Source organism: Bombyx mori, chromosome 10, assembly GCF_030269925.1.
Source record: "Bombyx mori chromosome 10, ASM3026992v2".
Taxonomy (NCBI): Eukaryota; Metazoa; Arthropoda; class Insecta; order Lepidoptera; family Bombycidae; genus Bombyx; species Bombyx mori.
The window spans coordinates 16218882-16236059 of NC_085116.1; the positions used below are offsets into that span (position 1 = coordinate 16218882).

At 34.7% G+C, this 17178-nt stretch overlaps 2 protein-coding genes across 3 annotated transcripts; both read left to right on the top strand.

Moving 5' to 3' along the window:
- Positions 1-8727: 8727 nt before the first annotated feature.
- On the top strand, positions 8728-10432 carry LOC101736829 (COA8 family protein CG14806, mitochondrial). The gene is made up of 2 exons (XM_004921522.5): positions 8728-9166; positions 10208-10432. Exons 1-2 carry the CDS (start codon positions 8867-8869, stop codon positions 10415-10417), a joined length of 510 nt encoding a protein of 169 aa, XP_004921579.3. The 5' UTR covers positions 8728-8866; the 3' UTR covers positions 10418-10432.
- A 2802-nt stretch (positions 10433-13234) lies between these two features.
- LOC101736696 (uncharacterized) lies at positions 13235-16311 on the top strand. 2 transcript variants are annotated; one of them, XM_004921521.4, is made up of 3 exons: positions 13235-13471; positions 14791-15895; positions 16058-16311. In XM_004921521.4, the coding sequence occupies exons 1-3, from the start codon at positions 13357-13359 to the stop codon at positions 16209-16211; spliced, it is 1374 nt and encodes a 457-aa protein (XP_004921578.1). In that variant the 5' UTR covers positions 13235-13356; the 3' UTR covers positions 16212-16311. The 2 variants fall into 2 exon arrangements, with proteins under 2 accessions (XP_004921578.1, XP_021207235.1); XM_021351560.3 differs by having other exon boundaries at positions 13235-13459.
- Positions 16312-17178: the final 867 nt, after the last annotated feature.

Sequence of the window (17178 nt, forward strand, 5' to 3'; positions counted from 1 at the left end):
TTATAATGAAAAAAATGACGGTTCCTATCTCGTATTATTTACAGACAAGTTTCTATTTTATTTAATTGTAGAGGTCATGCTTAAGTGGTATAACGCCATGTAGATATATCAGGGCTTGTCGGGTGACCAGCCTCGAAATGAAAGTAGATGGGATTTTTTATATTACAGCCTGGCCACGGGACATTCGCCGATACGAATATTCGCGCGGTGCGAACGGCGAAGCGTCTAGCGACTAAAATAAGAGCATAGAAATGTACCTAACAAGCCACGCGCACCGGCGACCGGCGAAGCGACCGGCGAAATGTACCGAGCGAATCGCGCGATGCGGCGGGCGAGCAAAACAAATGCATGAATACGGACGGCGCGAGCCACGGAGTCGAGCGGTAGTCGCGGCGAATAGTGCAGTGATTAAATGAGTTTAGTTGTTTTCGCCGCGAAAAATTACCGCCGAAATTTTTATATTTTATTTATTTTTTATTTTATATTTTTAAAGTCGTCGTGGCCTAACGGACGTCCGGTGCAATCGTGTTGAGCGATTCACCGGTGTTCGAATATCAGGCGGGTACCAATTTTTGTAATGAAATACGTACTCGACAAATGTTCACGATTGATTTCCACGGTGAAGGAATAACATCGTGTAATAAAAATGAAATCCTCAAAATTATAATTTGCGTAATTACTGGTGGTAGGACCTCTTGTGAGTCCACACGGGTGGGTACTACCACCCTGCCTATTTCTGCCGTGAAGTAGTAATGCGTTTCGGTTTGAAGGGTGAGGCAGCCATTATAACTATACTTGAGACCTTAGAACTTATATCTCAAGGTGGGTGGCGCATTTCCGTTGTGGATGTCTATGGGCTCCAGTAACCACTTAACACAACGTGGGCTGCGAGCTCGTCCACCCATCTAAGCAATAAAAAAAAAAAATAGCTGAAATACTAGCTAGACCAGCTATTTGGAAGTCTAGACACCCAAAGTATTTCTCGTACTTCTTGTGGAATTCTCCATCTATAGGTATACTCCGATTCTTATTCAAATCATGTACTTCACAATCTTTTCCAAATAATAGGTCCTGAACCAAAAATCTATTAATTTGTAAGCAATATCGAGATAATTTCGATATAGACATTTCGCTGTCGGACTTCCTTACTAGTCGCGGCGGCGAACGTGAGTACCCGTGGCCTGCAAACGGTGCTGCGCGAATGGTCGCCTCGTCCACCGCTTCGCTGTTCGCACCGCCGATCCCCGTGGCCAGGCCGTTAGATCGTTGCGAGTTTTAGTACGTAATGGATTATAAATTTAATTGTTGTGCATGTGTATGTGCTTGTTGGTTTTCGACTGAGGGTTTTTACTGTGTTTTATGTTTAATTAATGGAGTTTTTTAAATTATCTCCTGAGGTAATATGTTTGCAGTATGTATTCGAAAAACAGATGGCGCTGTTGGTTCGTTGTATACATAGTGTTGTTTTTTCTGTTGTTTTTTTGTGTAAAGAAATCGTTCGATAGATTTATATAATTAAAATATTGAGTACATTGACTACTATTGCAATAAATAACAAAGATATATCTAAATAACAACAAGAAACAACAGATTTACAAAAAAAAGATTTCCTGGGTCGCCGAAAAATTTTTTTATTTTAATTCTCCTAGTCAAAACTAAGTATTATTTTTGTTATTTATTTAATAAAATTATCTCCGCTTATATATATATACTATTTATACACAATACTAGAAGCTATCTGAGTCAAATTTGACTGTTTATAAGTCTCTTAAACACAAACTCCTAAAAAGTAAGAGTTTGTTGAATTAATTCGAACAATGAAGTTATTATGTCATTAGTTCATTGCTTGACGAGGGTTGTACGTGACAAAAAAAACGTTCATACCTCTAATAATATTTAGTCAAAAATATTTAGTGTTTCTTTTAGATTAAGAACTGGTTGTATCTCAGCAGTTGGTTTTGTAATAACGTTAATATATGAAGTAAATCTGAAGGTTTTTACTGAATGGAGGCTGTTGTGAATCCCTCCTTATGGGCCTCTGGTTGTTGCGAAGGAATCGCGCATTTCATATCGAATGAAGAAGCAAAGTTTTCGGTTGATTGTCATCGGCATTTTGAACTTTAAATCTCAAGGGAGATGGTAGTGTTTACGTTGGAACGTATTCGGTCTCCTATGACCGTTTCACACGGCACAATAAGATCAAAGTATATCGTATTATTAATTAGTAAATTAGCTGAAACAGTTTGAAGGTCAGTGCGGATTCTTTTGGATATTTTGATTTAGTAATGTTCTTTAAATTTAGGCAGCTTCGAAGGCGAATTTTGAGATGGTCGACTTCATGTCTCGTGTCTTGTTTGTCTCTGAACAGAGCTCGCCCCACAGTAAATAGTTGGCAATTCCCAAAGCACTAGGGGGGGGGGGGGGTTTCACCTACTAGGGGGGGTTGCGGGGATGAGCGGAAATGTGGGACGAGGAAGTCAGGTTATGGTTCCGGTTCAGTATTAAACTTAGACCGTCAATTTGTTATGCCGTTAATTCTTTTACCGATATTTGTCAATAGTAAAATAAGATCCATACTGATCTTCATCTTACTCGATATTGTGTACATAGTAAAAATGTTTAGCCATTTTAATATGGTCACTATGGAAACTAATGTAAAAAAATGGCAACCATTTAGGTTTGACAGTCACTAATTCACGGTTTATAGTACAATAAATATACAAGTAATATTATAATATACATATACCTGCACGTTGTTATTGTAGATAAAAAAAATATAAAAAAAAAAGTCTTGAATTAGCAGCACTTTTACACGATCTAAAATGTTGCCAGTATAAAATATAACTCGTGCCTCTGAGAAGAGCTAGCAAGTTCGTAGCGCGATACATATACGGCTATGTTCTGTGCGAGGAAGATATAACCGCATCCGTGTCATTTTAAACAAAACAAAATTGACAAATATGTCGAAATAAGTATTAAAATTTATAGTATTTAATATTATCGTGGTATTAATTACACTTCTTGTAAACTGGACTTAAAATTAATTTTAGTAATTTATTTTAGTTGTCAATTCAATTTCGAATTGAGTCTCTGATGTGTTATGAAATAATTCTAAGCAAAAAAAATGCTGGCAACCTTGCGCTTTTTACAAAAGTAAAGATAGCTACACGGATTTTAAAATAAAAAATGCTGCTTTTGCATGTTTATTATACTATAGGTAGGATCTTCATTCGAAAAGAATCACAATATAGATTTTAATTTTTTTCGTTTGGTTTATTTTAAATTTTTATTCTGATATTTTTTTGACATAGCACATAGAACTGTGGCAGTAGGTATTCTAAAACGATATTTGTACGATGAAGGCGCTGTCAATCGTCAGTTTAAAAGAGTATTTTACCAACTCGACCGAAGCTCATAAAATTCGTATATCATTTTGTCTGATGTTATAAAATAAAACTAGATAGTATAAAGTACGAATTCAAATTCACAAAAAAAAATTAGGACTAGGACTACAACACACACGAATTCAAATTCACAAAAAAAAATTATATTTTAATTCGTGGTTTTTTTAATGTGTTATTTTTGGACCACAGAAATAATACTTTTTCGAAATTCTATCTGGTTCATAATTATTATTCAATTCCTTCTCTACCTAAAATATATTTTTGTTGAACTTCGTCTAATAGATCTAGTCAATCTAAAATACTACGTACGTTCTGTTCATTTTATGACTAGAGAAAGCGTCTTAATGCGTCAATGTAGTAAACTCGAAAAACTATTGTTTAATTTACATAATTAATCTTGAATTTGTATTTCAAACTATGACATTGATCCATGACATTATAAAAAGTAATTCTTTTTAGTACTCTTTGATAATCGACAATAGCCCGCCTTTATTGAGCGGTGCTTAGGTACTTTTATCCAAAATCGACGTGTAATGATTTGTACTATATCATTTCATTCGGATCAGGGTTTAATATTTTATAAATATCGCATTACTGTTTGATATTTTACTGGGTAGTAAATATACATGAAAAAATTTCAATTAGTTTTTAGCATTATATCCATTACAGAAAAATTGAGGCTTAATAAAGAAGATTGGTTTTTTTTTATAGACTCACAGTAAGTACATTTTGGTAGCAAAAACTGTTATTCATCATGACAAGATTGCACATGCCCATTTAAAACAAAAATGCCAAAGAATCAACTGATCATACCTTTTTTTTTTTTTTTCATACCTAACAATCTAGTTATGATAATTATCAGCAAACCCTGATTTCAAAGTAAACAAAAAAAGCATTTTTCATCTCCATTCATGATGATGTTTATGTTGGTATGGTCATTACGGACTAGAAGTTATATCTTTTAAAAAAATAATGTTGGCTTGAGCAATGCATTTTTGCTTTAATATAACTTATCTAAAATTTTTTATGAAAATGCTTTTAATATAAAAGACAAATGTGAATGTCATAATTTATATATGGTTCGCAAAAAAAAAAGTTTTTAAAAACGGTCTAGCAAAAAAGTATGTTGGTTCAGAAACCCGTATTGATTCTTGAACTGATGTTCTCAACGTGTGAACTCCGAACGGTCTTTGGACATATTCGGTAGCTTGGTTTTACTCAAGTGACGGCCAAATCAGTTTTTTTCATTATTTGGTGATTCTGATTCAATATAACCACCACAACCATGTTGTTATTATTGTTCCCGGGATGTTAGGAATGAAAACTAGACCTTGAATGTCTTGGAGAAAAAAAAACAAATTTCTTGTCAATTTCTTCAGTGTTGCCATGTTTATAGTTTATAATTATCACCGTTATTGGGTGTCTGTATATGGGTTGTTGATAGCTTTTTTGTCTGTTTCTTACTAAATTATTGTTGTATTAAATTTTTATTTTATTATTAAGGACATAAATCTATCCTCTTTTATCTTAATTCCAATATCAATTTATATAATAAATTATTGAATATTGTTTTTATGTTGTTTTATTTCATATTATAATATTTAATTTAAGATTATCTAACATTCCTATAACCAGAATAGCATAGCATTAGCATAACTACAGAAATGCCTTACTTTAATTTTATTTTTATTGCTACCTAACTGAGAGCCTTGAGAGGCTGTTTCAGCGTACCTTAACTAGGTGAGCTCACGGGGCTCAAACCTGACGACGTTGCTAACACGAACCTTAGCAAGAGCCGTGCTTTGCAGAATCTACCACCGAATCGGAGACGCGACCCACAGAAGATCCGGTGAGAAATTCAGTGGGCTGTGTCTGAGGATAGAAATGCCTTACGAAAAATAGACTTCGCCCATATATTTTGATACTGAAGATTGCAGTTTATTTTAGTATGTATATGTTAAATTATATAATACTTTCTTCGATTGAAAAAGTGATACCTCAATATAATACGAATATAGTCTATTCGGCACGTCAAATAGTGATAATGAATTAAAATTTACTTTTTTGTATTAATGCAGTTCGTTTTTCAAGTTTTCAATTAAATTAAGTGCCATATTCAAATTTAATACAAAGCAGCCACTTGTTATGTGATTTAAAACTAAATCCAACAAAAAATTCAAACAATAGCAAATCATTGTGGCAGAAACAGGGCATACGAGAAAAAGTCAACAGTGAAGAAATAAACAGTATTTATTACATAATTTAATAATTACTAAGACAACAAAATAAAACGATTCACTAAATGACTGTATTTTCAAGACAATGGGTGTCTCTGATGATAGTTGTACTATACCCTCTTTTATTCACTGTTTCTTTGTAGTTCTTACCTGAAAAATATGTAATTATTATTAACTAAAAAGTATAACATTAGCTCAAACAGATATCATGAGGGGTTAGGGCGATCCCTCGTTCTGTCTTTAAGAAGTCATATGTTCTGTAAAAAAATTGAGATAGCTATTAATCCAATGAAGACATCAACCTTCTCTTCAGATGAGTTTCATGTTGTCTTTGTGTTACAATAATTGTTTTTCATCTCATATGTGTATATTTTAAACAACATAAAAAATGATTAGTATATAAAAGTCGGAAGTCGTCGTGGCCTAAAGGATAAGACGTCCGGTGCATTCGTGTGTAGCGATGCACCGGTGTTTGAATCCCGCAGGCGGGTACCAATTTTTCTAATGAAATACGTACTCAACAAATGTTCACGATTGACTTCCATGGAGAAGGAATAACATCGTGTAATAAAAATCAAACCCGCAGAATTATAATTTGCGTAATCACTGGTGGTAGGACCTCTTGGGAGTCCGCACGGGTAGGTACCACCACCCCACCTATTTCCGCCGTGAAGCAGTAATGCGTTTCGGTTCGAAGGGTGGGGTAGCCGTTGTAACTATACTGAGACCTTAGAACTTATATCTCAAGGTGGGTGGCGCATTTACGTTGTAGATGTCTATGGGCTCCAGTAACCATTTAACACCAGGTGGGCTGTGGGCTCGTCCACCCATATAAGCAATCTAAATTTGGCATATCTATTTTTTTAATTATTGCATCTAAACATTGATGGTTTAGTTAGTTATAGAAGAAATATATTTTTATGGGAATATTGAACGACTATTGAGATAAAATTGATTTTAATAAATTATTAAGTTTAAAATTAAATTATATTAAAGATAAAAATTGTTTTTAGTTGATTACCATATTACTTCTCAATTTTGGAGATGAGATGGAAGATCACCTTACTATTGAAATTCTGTTACTGTAGTACTTATTAGCTCAGGCTGTTCAATATTCCATAGCTTAGTAGCTTAAACATAATTTTAAAATAAAATGATGGTTGACAATGACGTATTACTATATTATATTATTACCTATTATATCCTATGCAGCATTTGTCTTATTTAGTTCATGTTCACAGTTTGCATAAGCGATACCGATGCCTACACCCATACCGGCTATGATTGGCCATCTCCTTCTTTTTAGAAAGAGAACTGAGGCAAGACCACCCAGTAAAACTCCACTGCCTGAAAATTTTATTAATAATTTAAATTTTTTGTATTTGAGATAAAAATATATTTTGAAGTCGTCGTGGCCTAACAGATAAGACGTCTGGTGCATTCGTGTTGAGCGATGCACCGGTGTTCGAATCTCAGGCGGGTACCAATTTTTCTAATGAAATACATACGCAACAAATGTTCACGATTGACTTCCACTGTGAAGGAATAACATCGTGTAATAAAAATTAAACCCACAAAATTATAATTTGCGTAATTACTGGTGGTAGGACCTCTTGTGAGTCCATGCGGGTGGGTACCACCACCTGCCTATTTCTGCCGTGAAGCAGTGATGCGTTTTGGTTTGAAGGGTAGGGTAGCCGTTGTAACTATACTTCAGACCTTAGAACTTATATCTCAAGATGGGTGGCGCATTTGCGTTGTGGATGTCTATGGACTCCAGTAACCACTTAACACCAGGTGGGCTGTGAGTTCGTCCACCCATCTAAGCAATAAAAAAAAATATACCATATCTTAGATATATAGCTGGGTGTCTTGGGAATGATGTAGGGGGTAGAAAAGACTGCCCAAGACCGATGTAAATGGAAGAATGTGATTCAAGCCCTACACCCCAGCAGAGGCTAATAGGAAAGAAAGAAGAAGAAGATATCTAAGGTAAATGAGATTTTGAAGTGCGAGCCTCTTCTTCTTTTCTATTTGAAACTGTATATGCACAGATTAAATTAACATTATTTCAGCTACAAGATTATGTCTGCAGAGCACAGCTCCAAAATAAACTTGTCATTTCCAACTGTACAATTTTTCATACTTAGAATTAGAATCATCTATTCATTTCTATTGTAATTCTTTTTTTTTAAAGAAAAAAACAGTTTTTAAATTCAACTTAAGAAGACAATTTAATACTATTTCCATAGATTTAGTCTCATATTATGTTTGTATTTAATTTCGATGAAACAATTACTCAGGGACAACAAATTAAGATTCCCTATAGTATAGGAACCGGAGGCTGATGTACACACATATGTTTACGTATCTTTAATATATTAAAATATAATTCAATATCAATTAATAATAAGCACCCAGATGAAGTGGAAACAAATCTGTTTATCAAACGAATTATACAAATAAGTTACACTTTTAATGTTACATAAAATAACCAATTTTAACGATTTTAGGAAATCTAACTTTTTTTTATGGCAGTGCTACCGGGATGTAGGTCCAGCTAAATTGAGACCTTATTAAGGTGTAAGTTAACGACACATATATATGTTCATTTGACATCCTCGAAGTTTTTTTTCATATCTAGCTAATAATTAACTTATTACCTGTCTTTACAATGCCATCAGTAAGACACATGTCTATTTTCGCTGAATAATCATCTGTTGTGTTGTTTTGACTGCGGGACATTTCGTTTTTTTTTCTGTATTCGGAAACCTAAACAGGTACTTTAGTAAAGTTATCTATTTATATTTTTTGAGTAGAAATTATTTGTAAAACAATCGCTTTTACATAATTCGGCTGCGAGAGGCCTAAAATCATGAAATGTCAAAATCTTTGGCAGCTGACATTACTGACAAATGTCATAAGGTCCCAAATCGGGACAGTTTTGAAATTGTATGAAATTAAAAAGATGAGCTGATCAGGATTTTGAGTTTAGGATAATTAATAGGACTGAAGTTATTAATTCTCTGAAACCTATGTCTTTTTCATAAGATTTGAGTTTATTTTAGAATTATTGACACCGCTTTTATTTGGTGACCGTGGTTGCTACTCTTTCAGAACGTAATAAAAATGTCAATTCAAACAGCTGATTCTGACAATTAGCATTGTTTTCAATTTTCAACAAAGTATAATATTATACGCGGTTTTTAATTAATATGAAAATAAATGAATAGTATCGTGATGGTGCCAATTCGTGTAAAAAATATAAAAAGACATAAAGTATGGAGCTACTTACTTTTAAGACAACTTAACACAAATGATTCTAAATGCGTTCAAATTCCAAATCCGAAGAAGATCTCAAGTGATATGGTCGGTCCGCCGGATCCAGTATCGAATTTACGAAGGGTAATTTTTAAACAGCCTACAAACGAAACGAAAATGGAGAAAACTTATAGAGAGATGAGAACAGAGGTACAAGAGTTTAACCAAAAGTTTTGGACGCACCATAATACAAGATTTTTTCAGGTTTGTTTACATAATCTGGTATGATGTACAATAATGATACGTACATTCTATAAATACAAACTGCGATTGTATTTCAATGCTTCTAAAAATAAAATTAATAGGTGAAAAATATTTATGGCGCTAAGATCTATAAGTAAACAGTTTTTAAGAGGAAGGAAGTCTCTTTTTATTAATTTTTATTTAGATATTTATGAGACTTCTTAAATATTTGAGTATATTTCCCCCAAGATTCGAATATGACTAATTTATGGTACCAATGTGATTCAATATTTTGTTTTAGATTTCTCATGAGGGCATGAGGGTTTATATTTCATTATTAAACCTACTGTTACTGGTCAAATTGCTTGTTATGAAACCTTTGTAAACTTTTTACATTTAATACAGTCACTACACTATAAGACAATTCTGAGATTAAGTATATTTATATTTTCTTTCTTCTTTTTTCTAATTATTTTTCTCTTTTTCCAGAAGGAATGATTATTTGAATAGAACAAAAAAAATCACTTTTGAAATTACTGGTCAATTTGAATAGGTGTGCTAGGAATAGGTATTTTTTACTTTATTTATTTGGGAAAGCAACAGTGCAAAAAAACAAACATAAAATATTAAAAATAGCTAAAACAAAAACCAATACAAAATATACAAGAACTGTTGGTATGTTTAGTTATAAAACAAAACAATTGTTTACTGTGCTGCTGAGTTATTTCGGTTCGAGATCAGCTCTGTTGTAAAAATATATTTATTGGTGTGATTTTTAGAATTTATCTTTTACTGCACTTAGGAAACAAAGAATTATTAAAAAAAATGTATTTAGATATATATACAAGTTTCTTTGAGTTATTTATGTATATAGAATTAAGTTTTTGAAGAAATATTGAGATCAAAAAGCTTTAAGATTCCCTGGCTAGTAATTCTTATATGTATCTGCAATCCAGTAATCGAACATATAATCTCATGGCACACAACTTATCCCGTTACACCAGTTGAAAAATCTAGTAAAGACTGATAATAATCATAATTGTCTCTTTGCAACATTTGCAGGAAAGAGAAGATTATTTGAAGAAGAATTTACCTGAGGGACAACAAAATTTGTCAGCTGACGAAATGAGTGTATTCTACAAAGCGTTTTTAGATAAAAATTGGAAAGCTCACATCTCGTACAACATTGAATGGTACAAGAAGAATTTTAAGTTATTAAGACTAGGTTTACACGTAAGACTTAGAAAATTGTTAAAAATAAAGGATCAGTGAATGAAATAATAATAATTGTTTTTATTACTTAATACTTTAATGCGAAAATTATGTAGAGCATATTGTGAATCTGTAGGTTCATATTCCCTGTGTCTGTCGAGAAGCGGACACTTATTATCACGGGTTCCTGTTTTGCGATTTGTACAGTCGTCATTAGCCCGTAAAGTTACTATTGATCTATTCATGATAAGAACTATTGAACAATTAGAACATCTGGATCTAAAGACGGATCTGGATGAAAAGACCTGCTGCTTTCTATGTTTAAGTCAATGAAACAGATGCCAGATATTTTGCTATGTTAATAGCAAGCTAAGTTGGAATAGCCACTAAAGCTCCCCTCCCCTAGTAAAATCGCATTGAAGCTTATAAAAACCGTTGGACTTAATACATGTCGCGACGCAGAAGTCTAGTGGACAATATTCACACAGATCTGCAATTACGATAAGCTATGCCGACTCCAGACGCTGGTATGCATTGCAGTTCGTAGATACTTAAGATACACGCAAACTGTGGATTTGGAGGTTACACTAGACCTGCTACCATGTCACGTTCTCGTCCAGTAAGAGGCGTAAAGTGTCCGCCACCAGGCTAAGAACTTGCACCTACGATAGGTAGGTTACTAGTTATAGGACTTCAGATAATTTACATCCGTACTCAAGAAAGCGGATATAAATCATCTTGACATATGAGGCAGTACCTATGTGACAAAATCATAAAACAGTTCATCTTTGACATGAAATAGAAGATATATCTGGACGGGGCGACAGACTTGAACCTTACTACTAATTAAGTTGTATTTATCTATGCTTACTATTACATGCCAAAGTGCCTTCATCATGGATCGAAAACATCAGAAGGCAAGGATTTAGCTGCATTTATGGAAGACATTCATAGTAACTCCATAGTTAGAGCTGGGAGCTCACAATACAGTATTTCAAGCAGAAAATATCGGCAAAATGATGCCAGCATTAGCGATTGCCGCCAACACGGCAAGTGGCTGGCCCATAAGGATTCTCTAGGTCAGCAAATCTGTCCTGAAAGCCATTCACAGTTACAACGCTACTTCAAGTCATATTTCTTCAATGTAATCAGGCACTAACATAGTTGAATAATGTTATAACTTCTAATGAATTGAGAGTCAGAGTGATTTGTAAGATAATGACATGTTTAAGCAAGCAAGAAAAGGGCTGAACATTGAAGCAGTAGCAGTAGCAGCATCAGCCCTAGTGAATGTAAAATAGGATCAACTTATTTAGTTTTTTTTATTGCATAGATGGGTAGACGAGCTCACAGCCCACCTGGTGTTAAGTGGTTACGACGACAAGCATATGGCTCACCTATCTACCACGGAACAAAACCTGTGTAAGGCCAATTTGATTCATTTTTTTACATTTATTTTATTTTTTAATTGGCACAGCGGAGAGCGATACAGTTTCACTAATAAAAAATAAAGCCATATAAATAAGTACAGGGTGGCCCATAAGTCCTTTGATATGAAAAAAAATTTATTAAAATAAAACTAATTACATTATGAATTAAATTTTTATTTACATAAAAAGCTTAAAAAACGGGAATTATTTTTTGAAAATAACATCTCCTAAATGTAATCCGTTGCGATCACGGCACTCTTGCAAACGACGTCTAAAATTGTCGATGACTGCGCGGCACGTCACTGCTGAAATGCTTGTCATTTCTCTGCGGATGTTTTCTTTTAGGGCCTCAATTGACCGCGGGTTTGTGTCGTATACTTTAGCCTTAAGGTAGCCCCACAAAAAAAAATCCATCGGGGTCAGATCTGGACTACGTGGAGGCCAGGAAATGTCTCCTCTCTTAGAGATAACTTTGCCAGGAAAAAGTTGACGGATAACGGGCATAGCAGTGTTAGAGGTGTGAGAAGTGGCCCCATCCTGTTGAAACCACGTCCTGGCATTAAAGCCTGAAAAGTTTTGCAATTCTGGTATGAAAAACTCTTCGATCATAGCCACATATCGCTCCGACGTAACAGTAACTGCGCGCCCTCTGCCATCCTCAAAGAAGTAACGCCCTAGGATACCATGGGCTGACATAGCGGCCCAAACAGTCACTTTCGGACTATGTAAGGGCTTCTGATGCTTAAGTTTTGGATTGATGGGGCTCCAATAGCGGCAATTTTGTTTACTAACATGCCCGTTAAGATGGAAATGAGCCTCGTCAGAGAACATTATGTTATTGAAGGAAGTAAACCGATTCAACATTTCATTCGCATAATTTTGTCTTTGAATACCGTCAGTTTCCTTTAATTCTTGAACCAACTGAATTTTGTAAGGGTGCATATGTAAATCTTTCTTCAAAATCCGTTGTAACGATGTCCTGGATACGTTTAATGCTCTGGCGTGCTTACGAGTTGACTGTGTCGGATTTTCGCGAATAGACTGTGTCACTGTGTCTATGTTTTGTTCCGTACGTGACGTCCTTGGGCGACCCAACCGCGGTTTATCTAACGTCGAACCGGTCTCCTCGAACTTAGCAACCCAGTTCTTAATCGTTTGAAGAGTTGGAGTGTCGTCAAAGTTGTGTAAACCTTTGTGTTCTCGAAATTTACGCCGCGCAACGGTTGCCGAATTGTCGTTTTTATAAAACTCGCGCACACAAAACGCACGGTCCGCTCCGGTAAAACGCTCCATCGCGACTAAATTCCCAGAAACCGAAGTTACTCCCCCCGCTTCCCCTGCACCGCTCACGCGTGCCCTGTTCGTTTTATTCAAATAACTCAAAGTACGTAGGTAAATAAGATCAGTCAGCTTGTCTACGTTTAAAAATGTACACTTCAATTTGAAGTTGTCATATTACAAACTATGATTTTGATGGATTCATATAAATTAACGGTCTACATTGGTTGGGATTTAATTAAAAATTACTCGTTTAAAGCTATAACTTGTATATAACTTGCAATAATCGTGATGTATATTGCGTTTAAGTGGCTTGTCGGCATTTCGGTCGCCATGTGGCTGGCGATGTGCAGTCTCCAAATAATACTGAAAAGAAATACAAAGCCTAACTTAGGTATATATCAAGGTTCGTTGAAACATTACCTGCATTAGAAATTTCGTAGCTTTGTTACAATGTACACAATGTACACATTTCGTAGATTTACCAACAACGATTTTAGTAACGCGGTGTTTCAATGTTACGGACCTTTCGGGATGTCTGTCTTAGTGCGAGTTTTTTAACGTTCTCGATAGCGTAAAAGTTAAATCAAATTTGTATGGAGTTGGAACGACGGCCTACGTTTTCCGCCAGGACCGCTGTTCCAACTGCATAAAAATTTGAGTTACTTTTACGCTATCGAGAACGTTAAAAAACTCGCACTAAACACACTGATGTTTCTGCCCGATAGAACGACGAATATCCAAGTGCCAAATTTTGTGAAATAGACCTGGGTACTTATTATTTAAAAACGATACACAAAAAGGTTTTTCATTTAATTAAAAGTAATCCGCTAAAACAGTAAAGTCCAACTAAAATGGTTTGACCCTTTTCATCCCACTGCTGAGCAGCAGCCTTCGTTCACTCGATATAAAATATAGTAATTAATAGAAAATAAATGTATTCCCAAGACCCTTAATAAATCTATCAGTATTGTCTTGCAACTAAGAACAGCAGTACCGTAAAAATACCCGTACTAAAATTAAATATTGATGTCTAAATTACTTAATTGCGGATAGTTTAACTCATAACAACTTTTTTTGCCTTATGAGCCGCACATGTGAAGACCAAACTGACGGCCCATTTATTAAGGTAGTGTGTAGATGAGACGGGTTTCTGTATTCTAGGCACCAAATAATAACCCTTTTAGAACTTATTTTCAAATACTTTGCAGAAATTGGAAGAGATTTTTTGAAAAAAAATACATATTTAAGTGTGCACAGAATCTTTTCAGTTAATGCTGAATTCGCAGCAAAATAGTTTTAAATGGCTATTTATACATGTTATTAACTTATTAAAAACGTTATCCATGAGCACGCTAAGACACGTCCGTAATTGATACTTATAGCCAAACTTCGCAATAGTCGGTATTCCGACGCACCACACTTTATATGCATCAATAGAGAGTCGATCCATGGACGGATTGCGCTCTATGGGGTAAGGTACGTTCAATTTGGTATGTTTGATGTCGTAAGCTCAAACAGTATGAAAACCCGTTACGGCTTCACAAATAGAAATTCAAATAAACTGCCAATATAGACAACGGATAATTAACTTGAAGTCGCCTAGATTCTGATGCCTACATTTCATTGGTATAGGTATCTGAATCTACCAAATTATAATTTTATTATTTGGTAAGTGAAATTCATGATCAATACAATAAATTTAATTAATAGTTTTTGTTGTAGGTGTTTATTTTCATTCGACGTCTCGACTCAAGAATTACACATTGCCAAAGCCAAAAAAAGTTGACGTCATAGTATTGAATTCAAAAAGTGTGACTCTTGTTTACTGTTTAATCATAACAGTCGGAGCATTGGCCTTTTCAATATTTCAAAAGGAATTCATAAAAATATTTACTGAAAAAAATTTAGCAGTAAATAATCTAATGATATGGATTTTTCATAAAGTTCAAAGTATTTTCAAAAATACCGCTCGATGTTGTTGTATTGCTGTTGTAGAATGTTTAATTGAAATTAAAAATATATATCGAAATACATTAATCAAAATGAGAAGTTCAGGATATGAACAAAATACAACAGAGTATAGACAATCGATTAAATGCAAAACTATAGTGGATTATGTTTTTTTAAAGAAATTGAAAGAATTTGATGAAGAGAGGAAGACGTTAAAAAGTTTTCTAATGACTGCCTTAAATGAAAATAGAAGAATCAGAATGCAATATCAATTACAGGTTATGGCGAAAGATAGATTTAAACGTTACAATGAAGATTCTCAAAAACTGATTAAAGAGAATAGATTTAAATGCATACATTTACAGCAATTGTATTGGGTGGCACAGCAAGAAAATTTATTTCTTAAAAAATTAGTACAGAAACTTCAGGAAGCCAAGAAAGAGGCTGATTTGAATTGCGTATGTTTGATCAATGAAATTAATAAGTCCAGTGATGAGAAACTTAAAGCGAATTGTCGCAATTTCGTGACGACCAAAGATGTTTCTTTGAATTCTGACCTAATTGATGTAAGACAATCAATTTTGCAACAATGCAACGGATCAAACAATACTTTCAATAAAAATGAGTTCAGTACTATGAAAAGGCAAGAATATACCAGCATTACAGAGCTGAAGCAAGATAATCATTCTTTATTACGTCCGCGCACAGTCGTTTCAAGATTTTCCGGGGAATACTTTTGGACTGTGAAAGATAAGAATGGTAAAATAGAAAAACTTTACGATTACAGTTGTCAATCAGTTGGTAACTGTGATGTAATTCACAGAATACGTCAATACACCGTTTATTACGATAAGGATTATCTTTTAGATTTTACAAAGTTAGTGTATTGAATTACTATGCAAATGTATTTATCGCCTGTTTAAAAAAACCACTTATGTCATTTAGCTAGTAGATTCTGATGTAACTCGTTGTCAGGCTTGGGTTAAAACGTAAAATAATGTTACGTACATGCTTTTTAAAACGCTTATTATGATTTCAGATCTAATACGTCGAACAGTGATGTTACGGATCACACATCCAAGCTTTACAAGCAACTTCCACCAATAAATAATCGATTTTTAACTGGGTCGGAGGAGTTTCACAATTTTATGAAGAATAACAAAGGTGTTATTTTACCATTTCGGAAATCATAACAAATTCAACTATGTACCTGCCTACTTACTTACTGTACAAGTGTCAAATTATTAGTCTTAGTTTTTGTGTACTGACTATAAAAGATTATACATAAAATAAGTGTATTTATTTTTGAGACAAAATAAAAGAAAGCAAAATTTTGCCTAGTGCGTCATTCCAAAATTATACATAGCCGATAGTTTAAAATAACGTATATCGCGTTGTATACCATTGTGAATTAAACGACTTTTAGTAGCTTTTTGGCGGGAACGTAAACAATGATTTTATTTGGATATTAAAGGGTTTGTATTGCTTAGTAAAGCAATAAGCATACGCGTAATAAAGGTGAATTATCAGCAGCTTAGAATTTGTGAAAGCGCAAATGTGTTGAGAATTATAATAACATTGGCGCACGCTCAGAATACAGAAAAATTCTGAGGGCGCACGTCCCTATCTGTTACTCCTCGTGGATCTTTGAGGGGCATGCATGCGGAGCCGAGCGGCAAAGACTCCGCCAGCCGACTTTTTTTTTACTTCACTACCTAATCGTTGGTAGCCTTGGGAGCTATTCCAATTTCACGCGGACCGGCAGCTGAGCTAACGGGCTCAAACTGAAAGAATTGCTAACACTGATTCTAGTAAGAGTAGTGCTTCGCTGAATCTACGAACGGATTGGAATCGCGACCCAATGAGAAGATCCGGCGCCAAACTCAGTGGGCTGTGTCTATGGGCTAGTTCGCACGTCGAACTCTTTGTCGGAGTCGAGAACTTCTTCGAGGGCGGTGACCGGTGCTTGAAGAGCCTAAAATCACCTAGAGTGGATACATGGGATCCGAAAAGACATGTTTTGGGCAATGGCGGCTTTGTTTTGCCCTGTCGCCTGGGTGGGATATGTAGTTAGCAGTGGCCACGATAATCGTGCCGCGCTGATTTTTCAAAGTAGCGTTCTGACGCTTCTTTAAGAAAGTTAAGTATCAGTTCTAGATT

Excerpts from the sequence above, each read along its gene's own strand:
- LOC101736829 (XM_004921522.5), top strand. The coding sequence starts at position 8,867 with ATGAATAGTATCGTGATGGTGCCAATTCGTGTAAAAAATATAAAAAGA. Across the intron at positions 9,167-10,207 it reads ATAATACAAGATTTTTTCAG|GAAAGAGAAGATTATTTGAA; the intron begins GTTTGTTTACAT and ends CAACATTTGCAG.
- LOC101736696 (XM_004921521.4), top strand. The coding sequence starts at position 13,357 with ATGTATATTGCGTTTAAGTGGCTTGTCGGCATTTCGGTCGCCATGTGG. Across the intron at positions 13,472-14,790 it reads TAACTTAGGTATATATCAAG|GTGTTTATTTTCATTCGACG; the intron begins GTTCGTTGAAAC and ends TTTTTGTTGTAG. Across the intron at positions 15,896-16,057 it reads TATCTTTTAGATTTTACAAA|ATCTAATACGTCGAACAGTG; the intron begins GTTAGTGTATTG and ends TTATGATTTCAG.